The sequence below is a fragment of the Peromyscus eremicus genome, chromosome 12 (assembly GCF_949786415.1).
Source record: "Peromyscus eremicus chromosome 12, PerEre_H2_v1, whole genome shotgun sequence".
Classification (NCBI taxonomy): domain Eukaryota; kingdom Metazoa; phylum Chordata; class Mammalia; order Rodentia; family Cricetidae; genus Peromyscus; species Peromyscus eremicus.
Window position 1 is genome coordinate 3,916,890 of NC_081428.1, and position 17,646 is coordinate 3,934,535.

A 17,646-nucleotide genomic window follows, 5' to 3' on the forward strand; every position below is an offset into this window, starting at 1 on the left:
CCACATGATGGCTCACAGCCATCTGTAATGAGATCTGGTGCCCTCTTCTGGTCTGCAGGGATGCGTGCAGGCAGAACAATGTATACATAATAAATAAATTTAAAAAAAAAACAAAAAAAAAAACAAAAAAAAACGTCAGAAAACACAGATACTCACATTACAGTTCATAACAGTGGCAAAATTACAGTTATGAAGTAGCAACAGAAATAATTGTATGGCTGGGGGGGGGGGGTCACCACAGCAGGAGGAGCTGTGTTAAAGGGTCGCCCCATTGGGAGGTCGGAACCACTGGCCTGCGTGATCACAAAGAATCAACAGTGGCAACACTTCCCCTTGGTGTGACGTGGTGACAGATACATCCTCAGAACAGTCTCTCAGACCTCACTAAGGCTAATGTCACAGAGGCAGCCACATGTTGGCCTTTGTGTCCTGGGAGCACCACTCTTAACCCTGGCCAGTGGTCATCTGTCTCCTCAACATCCTGCTGTTCCCTCCATCAGACTGGTTGTCCAAGGAGTTCCAGGACTGAGGTAGGATCCTTGAGAGGGACCTTGGAGGAACCTGGCTGGAGAGCTACCTGGGATAGCGCAGCTGGGTTGCTGAACAGTGTCAGCCAGAGGAACTTGCTCTGAGGCCTTCAGGGAGCTGGAAAGGCCTGCTCCACAACCTCTGCGGGAGCTCTGTGGACAGGACAGGGGTACAGTGCCGTGCCCACTCATGAGCATTTCTGACCAGCCTACTCCGTACACCATCACCATGTTGGTGCTGGACCCAGCCCACTGGATCCCACCGAGGTGGGTGTCTGTGAGGGTGGTTGGCGGGTCAGGAGGGTCACACGTGGATTTGTGTCACACTGTGATGTGACATCTTTGGGATGCTTTGAAAGTGAGTCGTAGTGCAGGATTGGAGTCTCCTTGTGATGTTAGCAAAGTTGTCACCAGGCCCTCATTTGCATCCCTTTATCTGAGTGACATTTTAGGACCCTAGTATTGCAGTTACCTACTTACAGCTCCTAATTTATGTAAAATATGATTAAGTTGTTTTCGTTTTGAAAATTACATGTTTTAAAAGATGGCTATTCTTTTTCCATCAAAGGCCTTTAAGTAATCTACGTTAAAGTGTTTGGGGCTTTATGTTCTAAAACAAACTTAGAGCCTTTTATGGCTATAATATGGAAAGCTTTACATTTTGTGAAGAACAGTGAGTCTTAACTCAGCCCTCAGCCCAGGGCCTCTCTGAAGTCCCTACCCTGTGAGTACAGAGCCCTCCTAAGATGATCAGGCCCAGAGCAGTGACTGCTCTGTCCAGGGCCCATCTGTGTTCATGGTATTCTGTCACCACAGGGCTTTCAAGAATTCTGTTAGTCAAGCACTGCAGTTCACATTTGTAACTGTAGTGCTCAGAAGACAGGATGTGTAGCTAGAGTTTTCCTGCCTGGCCCACAGTCAGGACAAATCTCTCTCACCCGCCAGTCCCACAGCCGCTGAGACCCGACCAAGTAAACACAGAGACTTATATTGCTTACAAACTGTATGGCCGTGGCAGGCTTCTTGCTAACTGTTCTTACAGCTTAAATTAATCCATTTCTATAAATCTACACCTTGCCACATGGCTCGTGGCTTACCGGCATCTTCACATGATGTTTGTCATCGTGGCAGCTGGCAGTGTCTCTGACTCAGCCTTCCACTTCTCAGCTTTATTCTCCTCCTTGTCCTGCCTATACTTCCTCCTCCTGACTACTGGCCAATCAGTGTTTTATTTACCAACCAATCAGAGCAACACATTTGCCACACAGAACATCCCACAGCAGGGATGGTCCCCAGGAATTCAGCTTTAGCCTGGGCTATAGGTGTGCTCAAAGCCACCCTGTGCTGTGACAGTGGTGAGATCCTGTCTCAAAAAAACCAAAGGCGGCTGGGTGTGGTGGCGCACGCCTTTAATCCCAGCACTTGGGAGACAGAGGCAGGTGGATCTCTGTGAGTTCAAGGCCAGCCTGGTCTGCATAGTGAGTTCCAAGACAGCTAGGGCTATGTGGAGAGACTTTGCCTCAAAAATAGGTAGGTAGGTAGGTAGGTAGGTAGGTAGATAGATAGATAGATAGATAGATAGATAGATAGATAGATAGATAGATAGATAGAAGGAAGGAAAGAGAGGGAAGGAAGGAAGGAAGGAAGGAAGGAAGGAAGGAAGGAAGGAAGGAAGGAAGGAAGGAAGGAAGGAAAAAGAAACAAAGAAGAACTGTTAGTGGAGGCCTCACAGCAAGGCTACAGTTTACTTTGGCATGTGAACCTGTTGAGCTGGAGTGCATGGAGAAGAGAACTCTGTGGAATAAGCCTTTGGGAAGTGAGTGGACTTGGCACACTGGCTGCGCCCTCTCTGCATCTCTGGGTCTTGGGTCTTGCTGGCCTTTTGGATCCTGGCCCTTGGCTGTGGTGCCAGGCAGGTTCCGTGTAGCCTGGCCGTGTGAATGGATTCTGGAATGTTCCTTCTAGTAGAAAGCTCTCTAGCTAATGGCAAGCAGCACTGGCCAGTCTGGTTCAACTCTGCACAGAGTGAGCAAGTCCTTGAGCTCCATGTACTTCTGTGTCACGTGTGAGGTGGCAGCAGTTCTTATCTCCCAGACTCACCATTCTGTTCCTTAGGTGTGACTTCAGTTCTGAGCCCAGAAGGTCCCAGATGGAGACATCTGGCCCTGGCATACAGATGAAACAGTACTGGGGGAGGGTGGACCTGGGTTTGTTTGGAATCACATCCCCTGCTTCTCACCACCACGTCCTTCCAGTTAGTGTCCTGTGCCGCCATTCATTTCTGTCAGGAAGGAAAAGCTGCTCACCCCCAGGTCCGCCCTGCTGACTGGTTTTACCTCCTTTTCAGCCTCAGAAGGGGAAGCTGACTCCAAGTCCCGTTGACTTCACGATCACTCCGGAAACCTTGCAGAACGTCAAAGAGGTACTCATTCCTCACCCACACTTGTGTGTTGTGGCTTTCCTAGTAACTTGACCCAGTTCACTGCCCAGTTGTGAACTGAGGGGTCAGTGACCGAGGTTTCTGATGGCGTTTGTACCCAAGGGGGGTTTTCAAACTGATTTCATATTGAGCTCAATAACCACTTAGGGGGAAAAAAGACGGTCCTTTTAGCACTCCTCACATGCTCGTGACCTCGTTCTCGTGCCATGGTGATGTCTCACTGCATTGCCCTGGCTGGCCTCCTGCAGCCATTGTCCCGGGCCGCAGGCATGCACCACTGCACCCGGCTGGTCTCTTCCTGCCTGTGCACTGAGCGCCACTACTCCTGCTCCTTTATTTCCCGTGGTACGCTTGGTCTGCACTGGGCCTTGGCCTCTCGTCCCTGCTGAGGCTTAGCTTGCAGTCTCTCACTGGCATTCCAGTCAGAGACCTGTTCGTGGGGTGGACAGCAAGGACACGGGACAGGGCAGCACCAGCAGATTTCGTAGCGTGAGAACCAAAGGGCGCTTGGATCTTGGAGGCAGCTCCCCGCAGGCCTCTGCTGGGCCACCTGCACCAAGCAGTTAGTTACTGTGGCCAGCCTTCTTGCGTTAGCACTCTGCCCCACTACCAGAAAATTTCCCCAGTTTTTTTTTTTTTGGTTTTGGTTTTGGTTTTTCGAGACAGAGTTTCTCTGTGTAGCTTTGCGCCTTTCCTGAACTCACTCTGTAGACCAGGCTGGCCTCAAACTCACAGAGATCCACCTGCCTCTGCCTCCTGAGTGCTGGGGTTAAAGGCATGCGCCACCACCACCCGGCCAGTTTTTTGGTTTTTAGTAAATGATTCTGTCTCAGAGCAAGCAGTGCTGTCTGTAGCTCTTTTCTGCCTAGAACTTGGCTGCTTTACTCAAGTCTGCATTTTGCTCATGCTCGTAGCTGGGTTGAAGGCATGTCTGGGAGATTTGGGATACTGGAGTCATGACGGATGCCATTCTTTTTTGTTGTTTTGTTTTGTTTTTTCTACACAGGGTTTCTCTGTGTAGTTTTGGTGCCTGTCCTGGATCTCGCTCTGTAGACCAGGCTGGCCTCGAACTCACAGATCCGCCTGCCTCTGCCTCCCGAGTGCTGGGATTAAAGGTGTCCCCACCACCGCCCAGCCTGATGCCATTCTTTGCAAGGGTGTGTCATAGGGAGTCCTTTCAGAAGGTTCTGGAAGGAAGTAGCCAACATGTCCCCAGGCCAGGCAGATTCCTGTGCCCTGCCTCTTCTACCCCTTGTGAAGTACTTCCTTCGGCCTGGGCCCTCCCTTCCCCTCTGCTCTAGACACAGCGGCCTTGTTCCCGTCTCACATGCTCCTCTGCAGTCCTCTGCCCCTTGCTTTTATCTTCTTCAATGGTTCTGGTGTGCACTTGAGGATCTGGGGTGTAGATTTATTAATAAGATCGTCTGCCACCAGCCCTGGTAAGACTGTCTCCCGAGTGTAGTGGACACTGAGTTTTGTCAAAAGTACCCTACGGGAGTGGCGGTGTGTGTGGTGCCTTTCTTCTGGCCATATCACTGTTCTAGGTGACAGCGTTTGTCACAACAGAAACACTCATGCTGGTACTGGACAAGGAGAAAAACGTGCTCTATTTTATTTCTGTGTATGTGTTTATTTATGTTGTTTTTTTGAGACAGGGTTTGGTTTTTCTGTGTAACAATGCTGATGGAGCTCGCTCTGTAGACCAGGCTGACCTCGAACTCACAGAGATCCACCTGCCTCTGCCTCCCGAGTGCTGGGATCAAAGGCATGCGCCACTACCGCCTAGCACATGCTATATTTTAAAAACCTTGTATAACACATAGTTATTTATAAAATAACTGGTGATTTTTCTTTTCTAAGTAAATAAAAGGAATTTGGGGGAAGAATAAGAAGTCTACAGAAAATATAGGAAGGCAGGAGATGAGGCTAAAAGTAGTGTGTGTGATACATCACTACCGTGCAGCAGTGTGCATGTGGTACATCACCACCATGCAGCGGTGTGCGTGTGGCACATCACCACCGTGCAGCGGTGTGCGTGTGGCACATCACCACCGTGCAGCGGTGTGCGTGTGGCACATCACCACCGTGCAGCGGTGTGCGTGTGGTACATCACCACCGTGCAGCGGTGTGCGTGTGGCGGCACATCACCACTGTGTGCGTGTGATAGATCACTTCTGGGGAGAGGGACACAAGTGTCTGCAGGACTCTGGAGAACGACACTGGAAGGCAGTCTTTCACGAGCGGCCTGAGGCTGGGTGAGTCTCTGCTGCTGTCTACTTTTCTGAAATCAGGTCCTTTTCCTGTGTTTCCAAACTTGTCTAGAGGGTTCGTCGGGTGAGAAATGGCTGGTGTTTGAGAGCCGCACCAGTCTGGCGCCTGCCACCCCTGGGTGACCACGGCCACTCAAGATGCGGCTGGCTGAGAGTGCCCGCCCCGTCCCAGAGACGCGGTTTGAACACGAGAACGAACGCAAAACGTCACTTAGACTTTTTTTTTTTTTTTGAGACAGCCTCATGTGTCCCAGATTGGCCTTGAATTATTTAGTTGAGGATGACTTTGAACTTGTGACCCTCCTGCCGCCACCTGAGTGCTAGGATGACAGACACTTGCTTCTGTGCCTGTTTGGAGCCAGAGTCCTTGCCTGCCAGGCGAGTGGTGTTCTAGCTGAGCTATAGCATGCATACTTCTCATCGATTGTATGCAGACGTGATAACGTTTTAGATATACTGTTAAAAAGTTTTAGTGTGGCTGCCAGGAAGTTTAAATTGTACTCATAGGCAATTACAGACTCTAAGTGATGTTAAATTTTGGCTTATATTGCTTCTACTGGATAGTGGGACAAGACAGAGGAAGACTCGTGAACAGCTGTCCAACTGTTTCCTTCAGCACCTGCCAGTTCCCCTTGGCCAGCTTCCGGATGCAGAGAAAGTCCCAAAGCTTTTCATCAGGCATTGAGAAAAGCCGCTCATTCAGTATCCCAGAAATAAAAACAACTGCCTTCAACCTTGCCTCATTGGGAACAGTGTAAAACAGTGTAAAACACTTTTTTCTTTTTTCTTAAACCTTTTTTTCTTTTCTTATTTTTATTTATTTATTTATTTCAGCTTGGGGTTGAGGGAGTGGTTGTCCTTAATCACCCTTGTCGACTTCCCAGGCTTTTTACATTTTATGTCTTGTTGCCTGGTGAAGGAGCTTTTCAGTCAGTGTAGGCAGTGAGTTGATTTTCCAGAGCTGGCCATGTCTGTTTGTCCTTTATGTCTACAGGGTGGTTGAGGATCGGTCTGGTGTCCACTGGCCGGTGGTAACACCGTTTACTATCCTTGTTCTGTAAAACAGGGTATCGGTACTTTACAGAACAATTACCCAACTGGTTTTCAGTTCTTCCTTGTACTGACACACTGGGATAACTAACGGCTCTTCTCCGTCTGTTCCTGAGGTCTTGTTTATCTCTTTTTGTGCAGAGGGCCTCACTTCCCAAATTCCTCATCAGAGGACATCTCAACTCCACCAATTGTGCAATCACGCAGCCCCTGACAGGAGAGCTGGTGGTGGAGCATTCGGATGCTGCCATCCGGAGCATAGAGCTTCAGCTGGTGCGGGTGGAGACCTGTGGTAAGGCTTCTGTCTGTCTGTCACCCCCAGGCAGTCCTGGAGAGGATGGAGGTGCTGGGTGGTTTAACACACGAGGCTCCCCTTAGAAGTCTCTGCTCTTGTGAGGTGGATGCTCTCACGCTCATTTGTGCTCATTCTCCTGGAGCTTGCTGGTGTGTGCGTGCCCCTAAGCTCCATTCTCAAAGATCCTAATTCAGATGTGCAGTGGTCCCGGGGAACCAGGGGATCCGGGCTTTAAAAACGCTTCCCTTGATTCCTGGGAGTGGTACAGGAGGTTCCCAGACCCCGTATGGAAAACCAGTGAAGTAAGGGCTGTCGCCACACGTCATGGATATGGCAACCTCATTTGCTGATGATGGCCAGGCTCCTGGGCTTAGGCTGCTTAGGGAAATTTGAATAGCTTTGGGCCACAGAGACATATCTTTTGCTTTGAATGTGCTTCCCAAAAGCGGTGTATCAGAAACTTAGTCCCTGGCACAGCAGTGTTGAGAGTGAGAGCTTTGGGGAGTGACTGTCTTCATGATGGTTATGGCTTGTCTCAGGAGAGCACTGTTATATGGAGCTCTCAGGCTGGCGAGCTGTACCTGACCATGTGATAGCTTCTGCCATGTTGTGATACAGCACAAAGTCATCAGACACTGAGCAGGTCTCTGTCCCCCACTCTGGTGTGTCTGTGACATATGTGTTTGGGTACCTGGGAGGCTATAAAGGAGTGTTGGATCCCTTTAACTGGAGTTAAGAGGCAGTTGTGATTTGCCTGATGTAAGTGCTGGGAAAAGAACTTGGGTCCACTGCACGAGCAGGAAGTGTTGTCAGCCACTGAGCCCTCCCTTCCTGTAGTTTTAACATGGTCGGGGACATTGCATCATAACAGAGCAGATGTGCCGGAGACCTCATTTTCGTAACCAAGCTGTTCCGATGCCTACTCGTCCCCAAAGACCCCACTTGCAGATAATCCTTGAAATAGTAATTGGGGCATTAGGTTCCCAGCCCCCGAAGTCTTGGGAGCACTGTCAAACCAGTGTGGTGATGTTTGAGGAAGTGAGAAGTGCCAGGGAGGGAACTCCCAGTCCCGAGGAACAAACTGGGTTTGTGTTGGTAAATGTGTTGGTGCTCCTTGGCACAGCATTGGACGGGTTTGTTGACTAGTTTGCTTTGGTGTCGAGGTGTCCTGACCCCATGCTGTTTCCTCTTTCCCCAGGGTGTGCAGAAGGCTACGCACGTGATGCCACAGAGATTCAGAATATTCAAATCGCTGATGGGGACATTTGTAGAAACCTTTCTGTCCCTCTGTACATGGTCTTTCCCAGACTGTTCACCTGCCCAACCCTGGAGACCACTAACTTCAAAGTGGGTAAGCCGTCCAGTGCCAGGGAAAGGGTGTGGTCCTTAGGGAAGAAGCACCCTGCACACAGACGCCCTGCACACAGACGCCCTGCACACAGACGCCCTGCACACAGGCGCCCTGCACACAGGCGCCCTGCACACAGGCGCCCTGCACACAGACGCCCTGCACACAGGCCCCCTGCACACAGACCCCCTGCACACAGGCCCCCTGCACACAGGCCCCCTGCACACAGGCGTGCCGTAGTCACAGCCTACTCCATTCAGCTCTTTGATTTCTCAACAGTGCCTCAGTGAGAAGCTGCATATGCAGGACACTGAAGCCCACTGAAGGCCCCCTTCAAAGTCAGACTTGAGCCAAGCAAAGACACCGTGCTCTATAGAAAAAGCCATTCCAGTTGTCATGTGGGTAGTGTGTGACCAAATACCTAACAAGAAACAGTAAAGGAAGGTGGGTTTCTTGTGGGTCACGATTGGGGGGTTTAATCCTTAGTGGTGGAAAATCCACGACTGGAGGCTGCCTGCTCACATCTAGGTGAACCAGATGACAGATAAATGCTGGTATCAGGTTTGCTTTCTTGTTTTCTTTTTATTAAGGCCAAGACCCCACGCCATGGATGGTGCCACCCAATTCAAGGCAGGTCTTCCCTCCTAAGCTAAACATCTCTAGAAATTCCCTTGAAGGTATACCAGGAGATGTGTCTCTCACATGACTCCAGATCTAGTCAAGGTGACAATAAAGGTCAACCACAGTGCACTCAGAACACATCATCCTACAACAGCAGCCTTCATTTCAGCTTCAGAAGTCCCATGATCTAAAGACCAGAGCTGCTTCCGAGACTCAACTGTGAGTCCTTGTAAGATCAAAAGACAAATAGCATGCTCTCAACATAGGCACAGAACCAACATTGCCATTCAGAAAGAGTAACAACAGGCCAAGGCAAGAGAGAGAGAGAAAGTAAGTTGAACCAAAGCAGTACTGAAGCCCAGCAGGTCAGTCAGATACCAAGTCTGGTCACCATGTCTGGCAGCGGGGCTCCCGGAGCTCTGGGTAGCCCCACCCATCCAGTGCTAGTGCAGCAAATGGAATTGCTGTCTTTGGCCCACTTCTCTTGCCCGCAGCTTTCCTTGGCAGAAGTTTCTCAGTCCTTGCTTCTCCAACATTCTGGGGCTTCCCACCTTGGGTACAACCTCACAGCTCCACAGTGGTCTCTCTCAGGGCCTCCTGCAGGGAGCTGACCCTGGCATGCCCCGCCTGGCCTCTGGCCTTCTGAAACACTTGTACAAATTTCTGTAACACCATCACCTTAGCATTTCGCATACCCATAAAGCCAGTGTGGACACTGCTGCCACATTGATTTGAGCTCTGGCCTCCTTCTACCACAGATGTGGTGGCCTCTGTGCTCCTTGGGGACTGACCCTGGGAAAACACTTCTCCATGTTTTTGTTTTTTTTTTTAATGCAACTTATTTTTTTTTTTGGGGGGGGGGGGTTTGGTTTTTTTTTGAGACAGGGTTTCTCCGTGTAGCTTTGCGCCTTTCCTGGAACTCACTTGGCCTCGAACTCACAGAGATCCGCCTGGCTCTGCCTCCCGAGTGCTGGGATTAAAGGTGTGCGCCACCACCGCCCGGCCACAACTTATTATTTTTAATTACGTGTATTTGTATGGGTCCATGTATGAGTATGTACACCCCAAAACCCTGCCCAGAGCTGAGTTTTTGCAGTGTGGTGCCAGGATCTCTTTGCCCATACCAGCAAAATTAAAGACAGGGGCTCAATTTTGTTTGGGGTACTTCCTCTTCACATTCATCTCATTCATCCCCTGTGTTGTGATTTTTACCTGTAAAGAGTGAAAAACCAGTGAAGGAAAGCTTGACTGCAGGAGTGTAAGAACCAAGTGTTTCAGCAAATGTCTCCTCAGCCGATTCCACGGCACAGCAGCTGAACCAACTGTCTGCTGCTTTCCTTGTTCAACACAACAGAACCACCAGGGTCTTGTTGTAGCATAGGCCATACTGGAACTGACTCTAGCCCAGGCTGGCCTCAAGCTCACTGCTTTCCTCCTGCCTCAGCTTCTCAAGTGCTGGAACTGTAGGTGTGGCCACTCTGTCAGGCTCACACTGTGGGCTGACAAGACAGTTAAGTAGAGAAGTTTATAGTGGCAGTCACATGCAGTATGGGGCTCACAGGGTCTACAGAGAGTCCAGGGAGACACTGAATCCCAGGCAGCACCTGGACATTGCCTCACTGTGAGACTGTTTCCACTGCTCAGTGTGAGTGAGCGTCTCTCTCTTTCCTGCAGAGTTTGAGGTTAATGTGGTGGTCCTTCTTCATGCTGATCACCTCATCACGGAGAATTTCCCACTGAAGCTCTGCCGGACCTAGTCCAGTCATCTGCTCACACGTGGACATCTATCCAGTCATCTGCTCACACGTGGACGTCTATCCGGTCATCTGCTCACACGTGGACGTCTATCCGGTCATCTGCTCACACATGGACGTCTATCTGGTCATCTGCTCACACATGAATGTCACACGAGTCATCTGCTTGGACACCATCCCTGGCAGCATATATTTTCATGATTTCTCCTCATTGTCTCAAAGCTTGCTTCCTTCAGGTGCCTTGCCTCAGCCCTCTCCTCTGGAATGCAACAGGATTTCCTCATGTGTGTTGCAAGGTCATGGAAATCTTCCCGACAGCTCCAGATGTGCCTGCTTCTTTAGGTTCAGTAAAGCAGTGGTGTCTGCAGGTGAGAGCTGCTGGCCAGTGAGACCAGGGAGCAGAAGGAACCCCTCTCCAGCTTGCCCAGACTCCTGACAGCGAAGGGCTGGCAACCGGCAGGCTCATAGGTTGAATCTGTGATGCCCTCCAAGGAGACAGTGACTTCCCCTGGAAATGTGGAGCTTTTTCAAAACCTCTTGAGCTCTTGATAATGTTTCACTAGAACTTCAAATTTTTTTAGGGAACTAGGAAAAAAACAACAAATAGCCCTTGTTCTCACAGGCGTGAGGGAATCTGTGGCTGGTGGCTGGTGCTGGAGTTTTGTGGTCTGTCGAGCTGACGTGCACACTTGATGCTGCCGTATTCCAGGACATAGGAAAGGCAGGGTGGTCGCAGAAGGGGGAGAATGCATATTGGCTGCTCCTTACTAGGTGATTTCTGAGTGACCGGAGACCGTGCTGAGGAAGGATATGGACTTGGCCTGTTCCTGACCCTGAGGGACCTGTGCTTTGAGCAGGGGTTTGGCCTGCAGTCTTTTCCCTCAGCCGCACTGTGGGTCAGACCGTGTGGACCACAGTTAGTGAGCACTCTGCACACTTCACAGCTCCGGGGGGCAGGCCTAGGCAAGGCCGGCCCTGAGTGACAGTCTCCTGCACTGCCCTGTCCTGTGACCACTGATGGGCACTGGGGCTCCCCAGGGAAACTGAGGAGACCAGCCGAGTCACCTGACATTGGGTTCCCAGACAATGTGTTTTTGATTTGTCAATTTTTTATGCTTATGTCACAATACTTATCTATCCTTGATGTATTTAAACAAAATCTAGTCACCAAAAATGGAGGCCATACTTTCTGATCAGTTTGTAAGGAAAAGTCATCTTTAATGACAATTTTTTTTTTAACAAATAAAGAATGCTAAGCAGCTTTTTAAAGTGGTGTGGAGTGATATTGTTATATAATTTCTTTGTAAACTCTTAGAAATACAGGGAGCATGCTCCTCAGTAATCATTACCTGAAGCGCTACCGGCTGCCCTGCTACCCTTTATGATTGCATTCAACCGAGCAGGTCAGCCAGGCCTCCAGCTGGCCATTTCCTTCCGCCTCCTGATCTGAGTCTCCGTAGGGTGTTGACCAAACCTGACATGTTCGGCTGACTTGGACAGCAGCTTGCTGGCCGGAGGTGAGGGTGTCCAGGGTTCAAGGTTGCTAGATTCTCCAGTTAGACCAAGAGTGGGAAGGGATGGGAGATGAAGACAGGAGAATCTAAAACTAAATGATTTTGGCTGTTTAGGTGGAGCTCCAGGCTAGCATGCTGCCGTGTTTCCAGGCCTTGCCAGAGCAGAGCAGGTTGAGCGGAAACAGTCACTGGCTTGTGTAACGCTCTCAGCCGCCCTCTGAACGAGGACTGGAGGGGTTTGGACCCCCCCCACCATTGCCAATGACGCTGACCGAAGTGGGGGCACCTCCACATGGCCACAGTTGGTGTCAAGAGCTGGATCTCCAGTGAGCTGGAGTCGCTCGGCACCCAGAATATTCCGTAATGACAGCATCACCCATGTACCCTGTGTGTCCCCGGCTGTGCGCCCTTGGCTATGACACTGTGGTGATGGTCCCTAAAGGCCTTGACTTTGCAGAAGGTGCTCCTCAGGCCTAAAGCCTTTCGCACCAGGCAGCTGATGCACTCTGCTCTGCTCAGAGGCACGCAGGCTGGTCACTGGGTCTGTCCCGGCCGTGGATGTGAGCAGAGGAGAACAAGCACCACGGTCCCTTCGTTTGGGCGTCACTGAGGCAGTGACAGCTTTGCTACTTGCTTGTTCCTTTTGCCATCTATGAAAACACGTTTAAAAGCAAGGCCTTTTCGACCTAAGTGTTCTGTGGTCCCAAGGTCAAAGCCAACCACAGTAATAGGAGGAAAATGGCGTTTGTGAGTCTGAGAGGTGGATGTGAGAAAGTCTTTAGGGCAGTGTCTTCACTCTGGCTACCGGAGTGGCTGGAGTGTTCACTGAGAAACACAAGGGTGGAAAGGCGCAAAGCTACACAGAGAAACCCTGTCTTGAAAAACCCAAAAAAAAAAAAAAAGAAAGAAAAATAATCCTGAAACTCACTGAGAAGCATAAAAGACCTTGAGTAGCCGGGCGGTGGTGGCGCACGCCTTTAATCCCAGCACTCGGGAGGCAGAGCCAGGTGGATCTCTGTGAGTTCGAGGCCAGCCTGGGCTACCAAGTGAGTTCCAGGAAAAGGTGCAAAGCTACACAGAGAAATCCTGTCTCGAAAAACCAAAAAAAAAAAAAAAAAAAAAAAAGACCTTGAGTAGACAGCCACTCCTAAGTGAAGAGAGCAGTGGGGGGTGGGGGGGAACAACTCATGTCAGGATGCTGGAGTCAGTGACAGGGACAGCATGGCGCCAACCCCAAGGCAGATGTATTCCAATGAAGTGGAACAGATGATAAGAAATAATCAAACAGATATAGCCAGCTGATTTTTTTTTTTTTTAAACAAAAGTACCAAAAACCGGGCTGGAGAGATGGCTCAGAGCTTAAGAGCACTGGCTGCTCTTCCCAAGGTCCTGAGTTCAAGTCCCTCACAACCATCTGTAAGGAGATGTAGTGCCCTCTTCTGGCCTGCAGGTGTACATGTGGGCAGAGCACTGTACACATAATAAATAAATCTAAAAAAAAAAAAAAAACCAAAAAAATAAAGTTCAAGAAAGGACAACTTCTGCAACAAGGGCTTCTCAGAACACTGGCGTCTCCATGGAGGGGATGACCAGGTCCCTCCTTCCCTGTGCACAGTAACCAGTACAAAACCACCTTAAGTTAATGCCAAAATCTTTAAAAGTCCCCCTAGAGGGGCTGGCGAGATGGCCTACGGCTAAATACACTTGTTGCTCTTTGACTTGGATTTGGTTCCCAGCTGATAGGGCAGCTCACAGACATCCACAACTCCAGGTCCAGGGGATCTGAGGCCTCTTCTGGCCTCTGTGGACACTGCATACATGTCAGGGGCACCTACATACATGCAGGCAGGACATCCATACATAAAATAAATCCAGGTTTCTCCTCTGAATTCCTACCCTGACTTCCCTGAGTGGCAGGGCTGTGACCCAAGTTGTAAGCTGAAATAAGCCCTTGTCTTCCAAAGTTGCTTTTGGTGTGGTGTGTATTGCAGCAACTGGAGACCCTGGCTGAGACACATGTAACATGTGGTCAGTCTCTAGAATGTATAAAAACTTAGAAAATTAGGGCTGGAGAGATGGCTCAGAGGTTAAAAGCACTGGCTGTTCTTCCAGAGGACCTGAGTTCAATTCTCAGCAACCACATGGTGGCTCACAGCTGTCTGTAATGAGATCTGGTGCCCTCTTCTGGTCTGCAAGGGTACATGCAGACTGTATACATAATAATAAATGAATCTTAAAAAAAAAACCTTACAAAATTAAACCCCTAACAATCCTACTTAAAATTACAAAATAAACAGTTCTCAGTTCTCAAAAGATGCAGCACAAATAGCCAATAAATATAAAAATACGTTCAGCATCCCCAGTCATCAGGGAATGTGAATGAAAGCTACATCGGACCCCCCATCCCCACCCCACCCCTGTCATGATGCCCATCCTTCAGGAAAAAAGAGCAGGGAACGCTGGCTGGGATATGTCAGGAGAGAGACGTTTGCCCTCAGCACGGAGGGTCAACCATCATGTGATCCGTCCAGACCGCTACGGGGGCTGTTCCCAGCGGAAGCTAAGTCAGCCATGCCTGCTCACCATGTTTACCGCGGTGCTCCTCACCATGGCCAGTTAGAAAGCCAGAGTAAGTGTCTGAACAGATGAGTAAGTAGGGACTCTGCAGTGTGTGTTCACAGTGCTGTTTCACCCACTCGTAAAGAATAAAGTTAGGGTATTGTAAAGAGTCCACCAGATAAGCAAAGCTGCCAGGCTCAGAGACGTGACTTGTTTCTCTCATGTGTGGACTCCAGATCAACCTGCTCCATAAACAGGAGAAAACTCAAGCAAAAGAAGCTGATCCGCTTGTGGCAGAGAAGATGCCAAGAGGGACGTGGCCAGCTGCCGGCTGACTTGTGGCACCCATGTCCTGTGCAGACACCTCTGCCTTACCCCCTCCCTGCGTCTCCACTCTGCTCTGTTGGCGCTCGCTCAGTACTGTAGCCCCTGAAAGCCTGAAGGTGGGCACTGTCTCCCAGGGACTGGTCGAGGAGCCTGAGGCCAGGCCAGAGCCTCGTGCTAGAGCTCCACGGTGACTCCAGAGTGCCCAGCTTCAGGACATGGCCTTTGTAGGAACTCCTGTGGCATCTCATCACTGAGATGAATGCTTGACAGAATCAACTCCAGGGAGAGGTCTGCTTTGGTTCACTGTTCCAGGAAATACTTTATGGTGGGAAGACATGGCACCTGAAGCAGCCTGATCTGTGAGAGCATGGCCTGCAGCATGGTACCAACCGGGACACACAGCACGGGAGCAGGGCTTGGCTACAGATACCACAGGCACACCACTATTGGCCCATGTTCACTTGTGAGGGTGGACGAGTCCAGAAGGTTCTATAAGGTCTCCAAAGGTCTGGGAACCAACTAATCAAGCACACGGGACATAGAGGACATTTTGCACTTCAGCTATGGCAGACGGTGAGGACAGTGTGTTCTGACCAGCCTGCAACCTCACAGACACAGCAATACTCAGGGTAACAAGGTTACTCATCCCCTTGGACCCGCATTGCAGGCAGGCAGGTATGTCTTCTGTGTTGTCTGGCTGTGGGCCTTCATGGAACAGGGACTCAGCAAATACGTGTTGGGCGACTAGAAGGAGAATTATGGCCTGAAGAAACCCAGGGAGTTTCTTCAGGCCATAATTCTGAATGAGCCATTCTAACCATGAGCCTGTGGTTAGGACTGCCCAATGCATATAGTGTTGGGAAAAGTAGAGGAGGTTACAACCCAAATTAGCTCAACCCACATTTGGTCAGAGATGGCATAGAGGGCACCAGACCTCGCTCCGGCAAACAACAAGCTAAATCCTTAACTGTAAGAAGAACCCTTAGCTTTGGAGGCTTGCTGTGTGAACTCAACTACTTGGTCCAGGGCTTGGGCCTGAAGTGCTGGGTCCAGTCCTCCAGCACGGGAGCAGTGTGATCCCCAGGGTGCTCGCTGCCAGGGGTGGCCGCTGTGCTGGGGAAGAGGGCTGCGTTCTCCTTGGCTTCTTGCCTTAGGGTACCATACGCCAACAAGACAGAAAGTGAGCGGGCTTTCACACACCCCAGTTAAGTTTGCAATACTCTGAAAGTAAATCTCATTTTGTCGTACTAAAGCATGGTTCTCTTTCTTCCTTGTGTCACGGAGGAACAGAAGGGGCAGAGTGTATTTTCTGGGAAGTGTATAAAGATCTGTGGCCTGTTAGAGCACTAACTGCTTTGCTCAACCTGAAGGGACTCAGAGGGAAACCTCAATACGGGGAACTCGGGAACATGGTAGATGTGAGTAGACCAAGGTCAGACACAGAACTCCAAAGTGCAGACCAAAAAGAGCTGATATTTCAAAGGTGTTATTTTAGGAAGAACTAATTATCGTACCTGGTGACTGGGCTGTGCTGGAGACCGTGGCTGTAACGTCACCTGGACTTGTCTCGGGCTTGCTCCTCTCGGCTGTGGCTGTGGCTTCCATCTGAAAAAGGGAAGAGAGCAGAGTCTTCCCACTTCTGTGTGGGAGCCCACAGAATTTCCTCGTGAGATCTGAGTTTGCCTGACACAGCAGAGCTGCATGAGGGGATGATTGGACCTCAGGCAGGGTCGCCAGGTGTCTGGGATGGTCTGCATTTGGCTCTGCTGGGGGAGGTCTTTTGCTCCGCCCCTTGGCATTCCTTTAAAAGCCCTTTGGCAGAGACAGTCGGCCTGATGGATTAGGATCCAGGCCCTCTCGAAGCTATCCTGTGTTTCCGTCTGTCTCTCTCCTCTATATTTCTATCTACTATTTCCTGCTGCTCCTGCTCAAGAGTACCCTGGGGGAAAGTGGGGGTGGGGTGGCCCCCCACACTGGAAACCGCAGCTGTGGTGCTGCTCTGCCTCCTTCCGGGCAGAGCCAGAGCCCCTCTGGCTGGGCGTGCGCCAACAGCGTTCCCCTGCTGCCGGCAGAGCATTCCGTCTGACAGCTACAACCCGCTCTCCCTCAGATTGATGGCAGTGATCTTACTCACTTTGAAGATTTGTTTAATTATGTGTGTGTGATGTCTGTGCACTTCAGTGCCGGTGTCTTGAAGAGGCCAGAGACATCAGATTCCCCGGAGCTGGAGTTAGAAGCCATTGTGAGCCACGGATGTGGGTGCTGGGAACTGAACCCTCTAGAAGAGCAGCGCCAACTCTTGACCACTGAGCCATCTCTCCAGCCCCCGACTTCCTTCACTCTAAAGCCCCGGGTTTGCATGCTTCAGCTTTTGGGGTGTGCCAGCCCGGAGGCTTCACCATACACCAGCTCAGGTGTCATGGCCAGTGCTGTGTGTGGAAGAGTCAACAGCAAAGCGGTCAGGATCAGGGTGGTGACCACAGACAAGAGATGACGGCCATGAAACTATCAGCGTTTCATCTGTTTCATCCGAGACATGGGTGCTGTGGGATGGTCTGTTTGTCACATGTGTTGCTAATTAGTCAAATAAAACACTGATTGGCCATTGGCTAGGCAGGAAATGTGGGCGGGGCAAGGAGGAGAATAAAGCTGGGAAGTGGAAGGCTGAGTCAGAGAGACACTGCCAGCCGCCACGATGAGAAACAGCATGGGAAGATACCGGTAAGCCATGAGCCACGTGGCAAGGCATAGATTAATGGAAATGGATTAATTTAAGCTATAAGAACAGTTAGCAAGAAGCCTGCCACGGCCATACAGTTTGTAAGCAATATATGTCTCTGTGTTTACTTGGTCGGGTCTGAGTGGCTGTGGGGCTGGCAGGTGAGAGAGATTTGCCCTGACTGTGGGCCAGGCAGGAAAACTCTAGCTACACATGGGCTTA

The 17,646-nt window shown here is 50.3% G+C and overlaps 1 protein-coding gene across 4 annotated transcripts in view; it reads left to right on the forward strand.

Annotated features, from left to right (window-relative positions):
• Vps26c (VPS26 endosomal protein sorting factor C) overlaps nt 1–11,237 on the forward strand; it is a 28,432-nt gene extending 17,195 nt beyond the window's left edge. For 3 of the 4 annotated variants that reach the window (XM_059277799.1, XM_059277796.1, XM_059277797.1), the window contains 4 exons: nt 2,875–2,949; nt 6,429–6,579; nt 7,781–7,933; nt 10,226–11,237. In XM_059277799.1, coding sequence (XP_059133782.1) covers nt 2,875–2,949; nt 6,429–6,579; nt 7,781–7,933; nt 10,226–10,308 — 462 coding nt within the window. In that variant the 3' untranslated portion in view covers nt 10,309–11,237. Of the gene's footprint in view, nt 1–2,874; nt 2,950–6,428; nt 6,580–7,780; nt 7,934–8,209; nt 9,351–10,225 lie in introns of those variants that run through there. The other variant, XM_059277798.1, reaches the window with a different exon arrangement.
• The last annotated feature ends 6,409 nt before the right edge of the window (nt 11,238–17,646 follow it).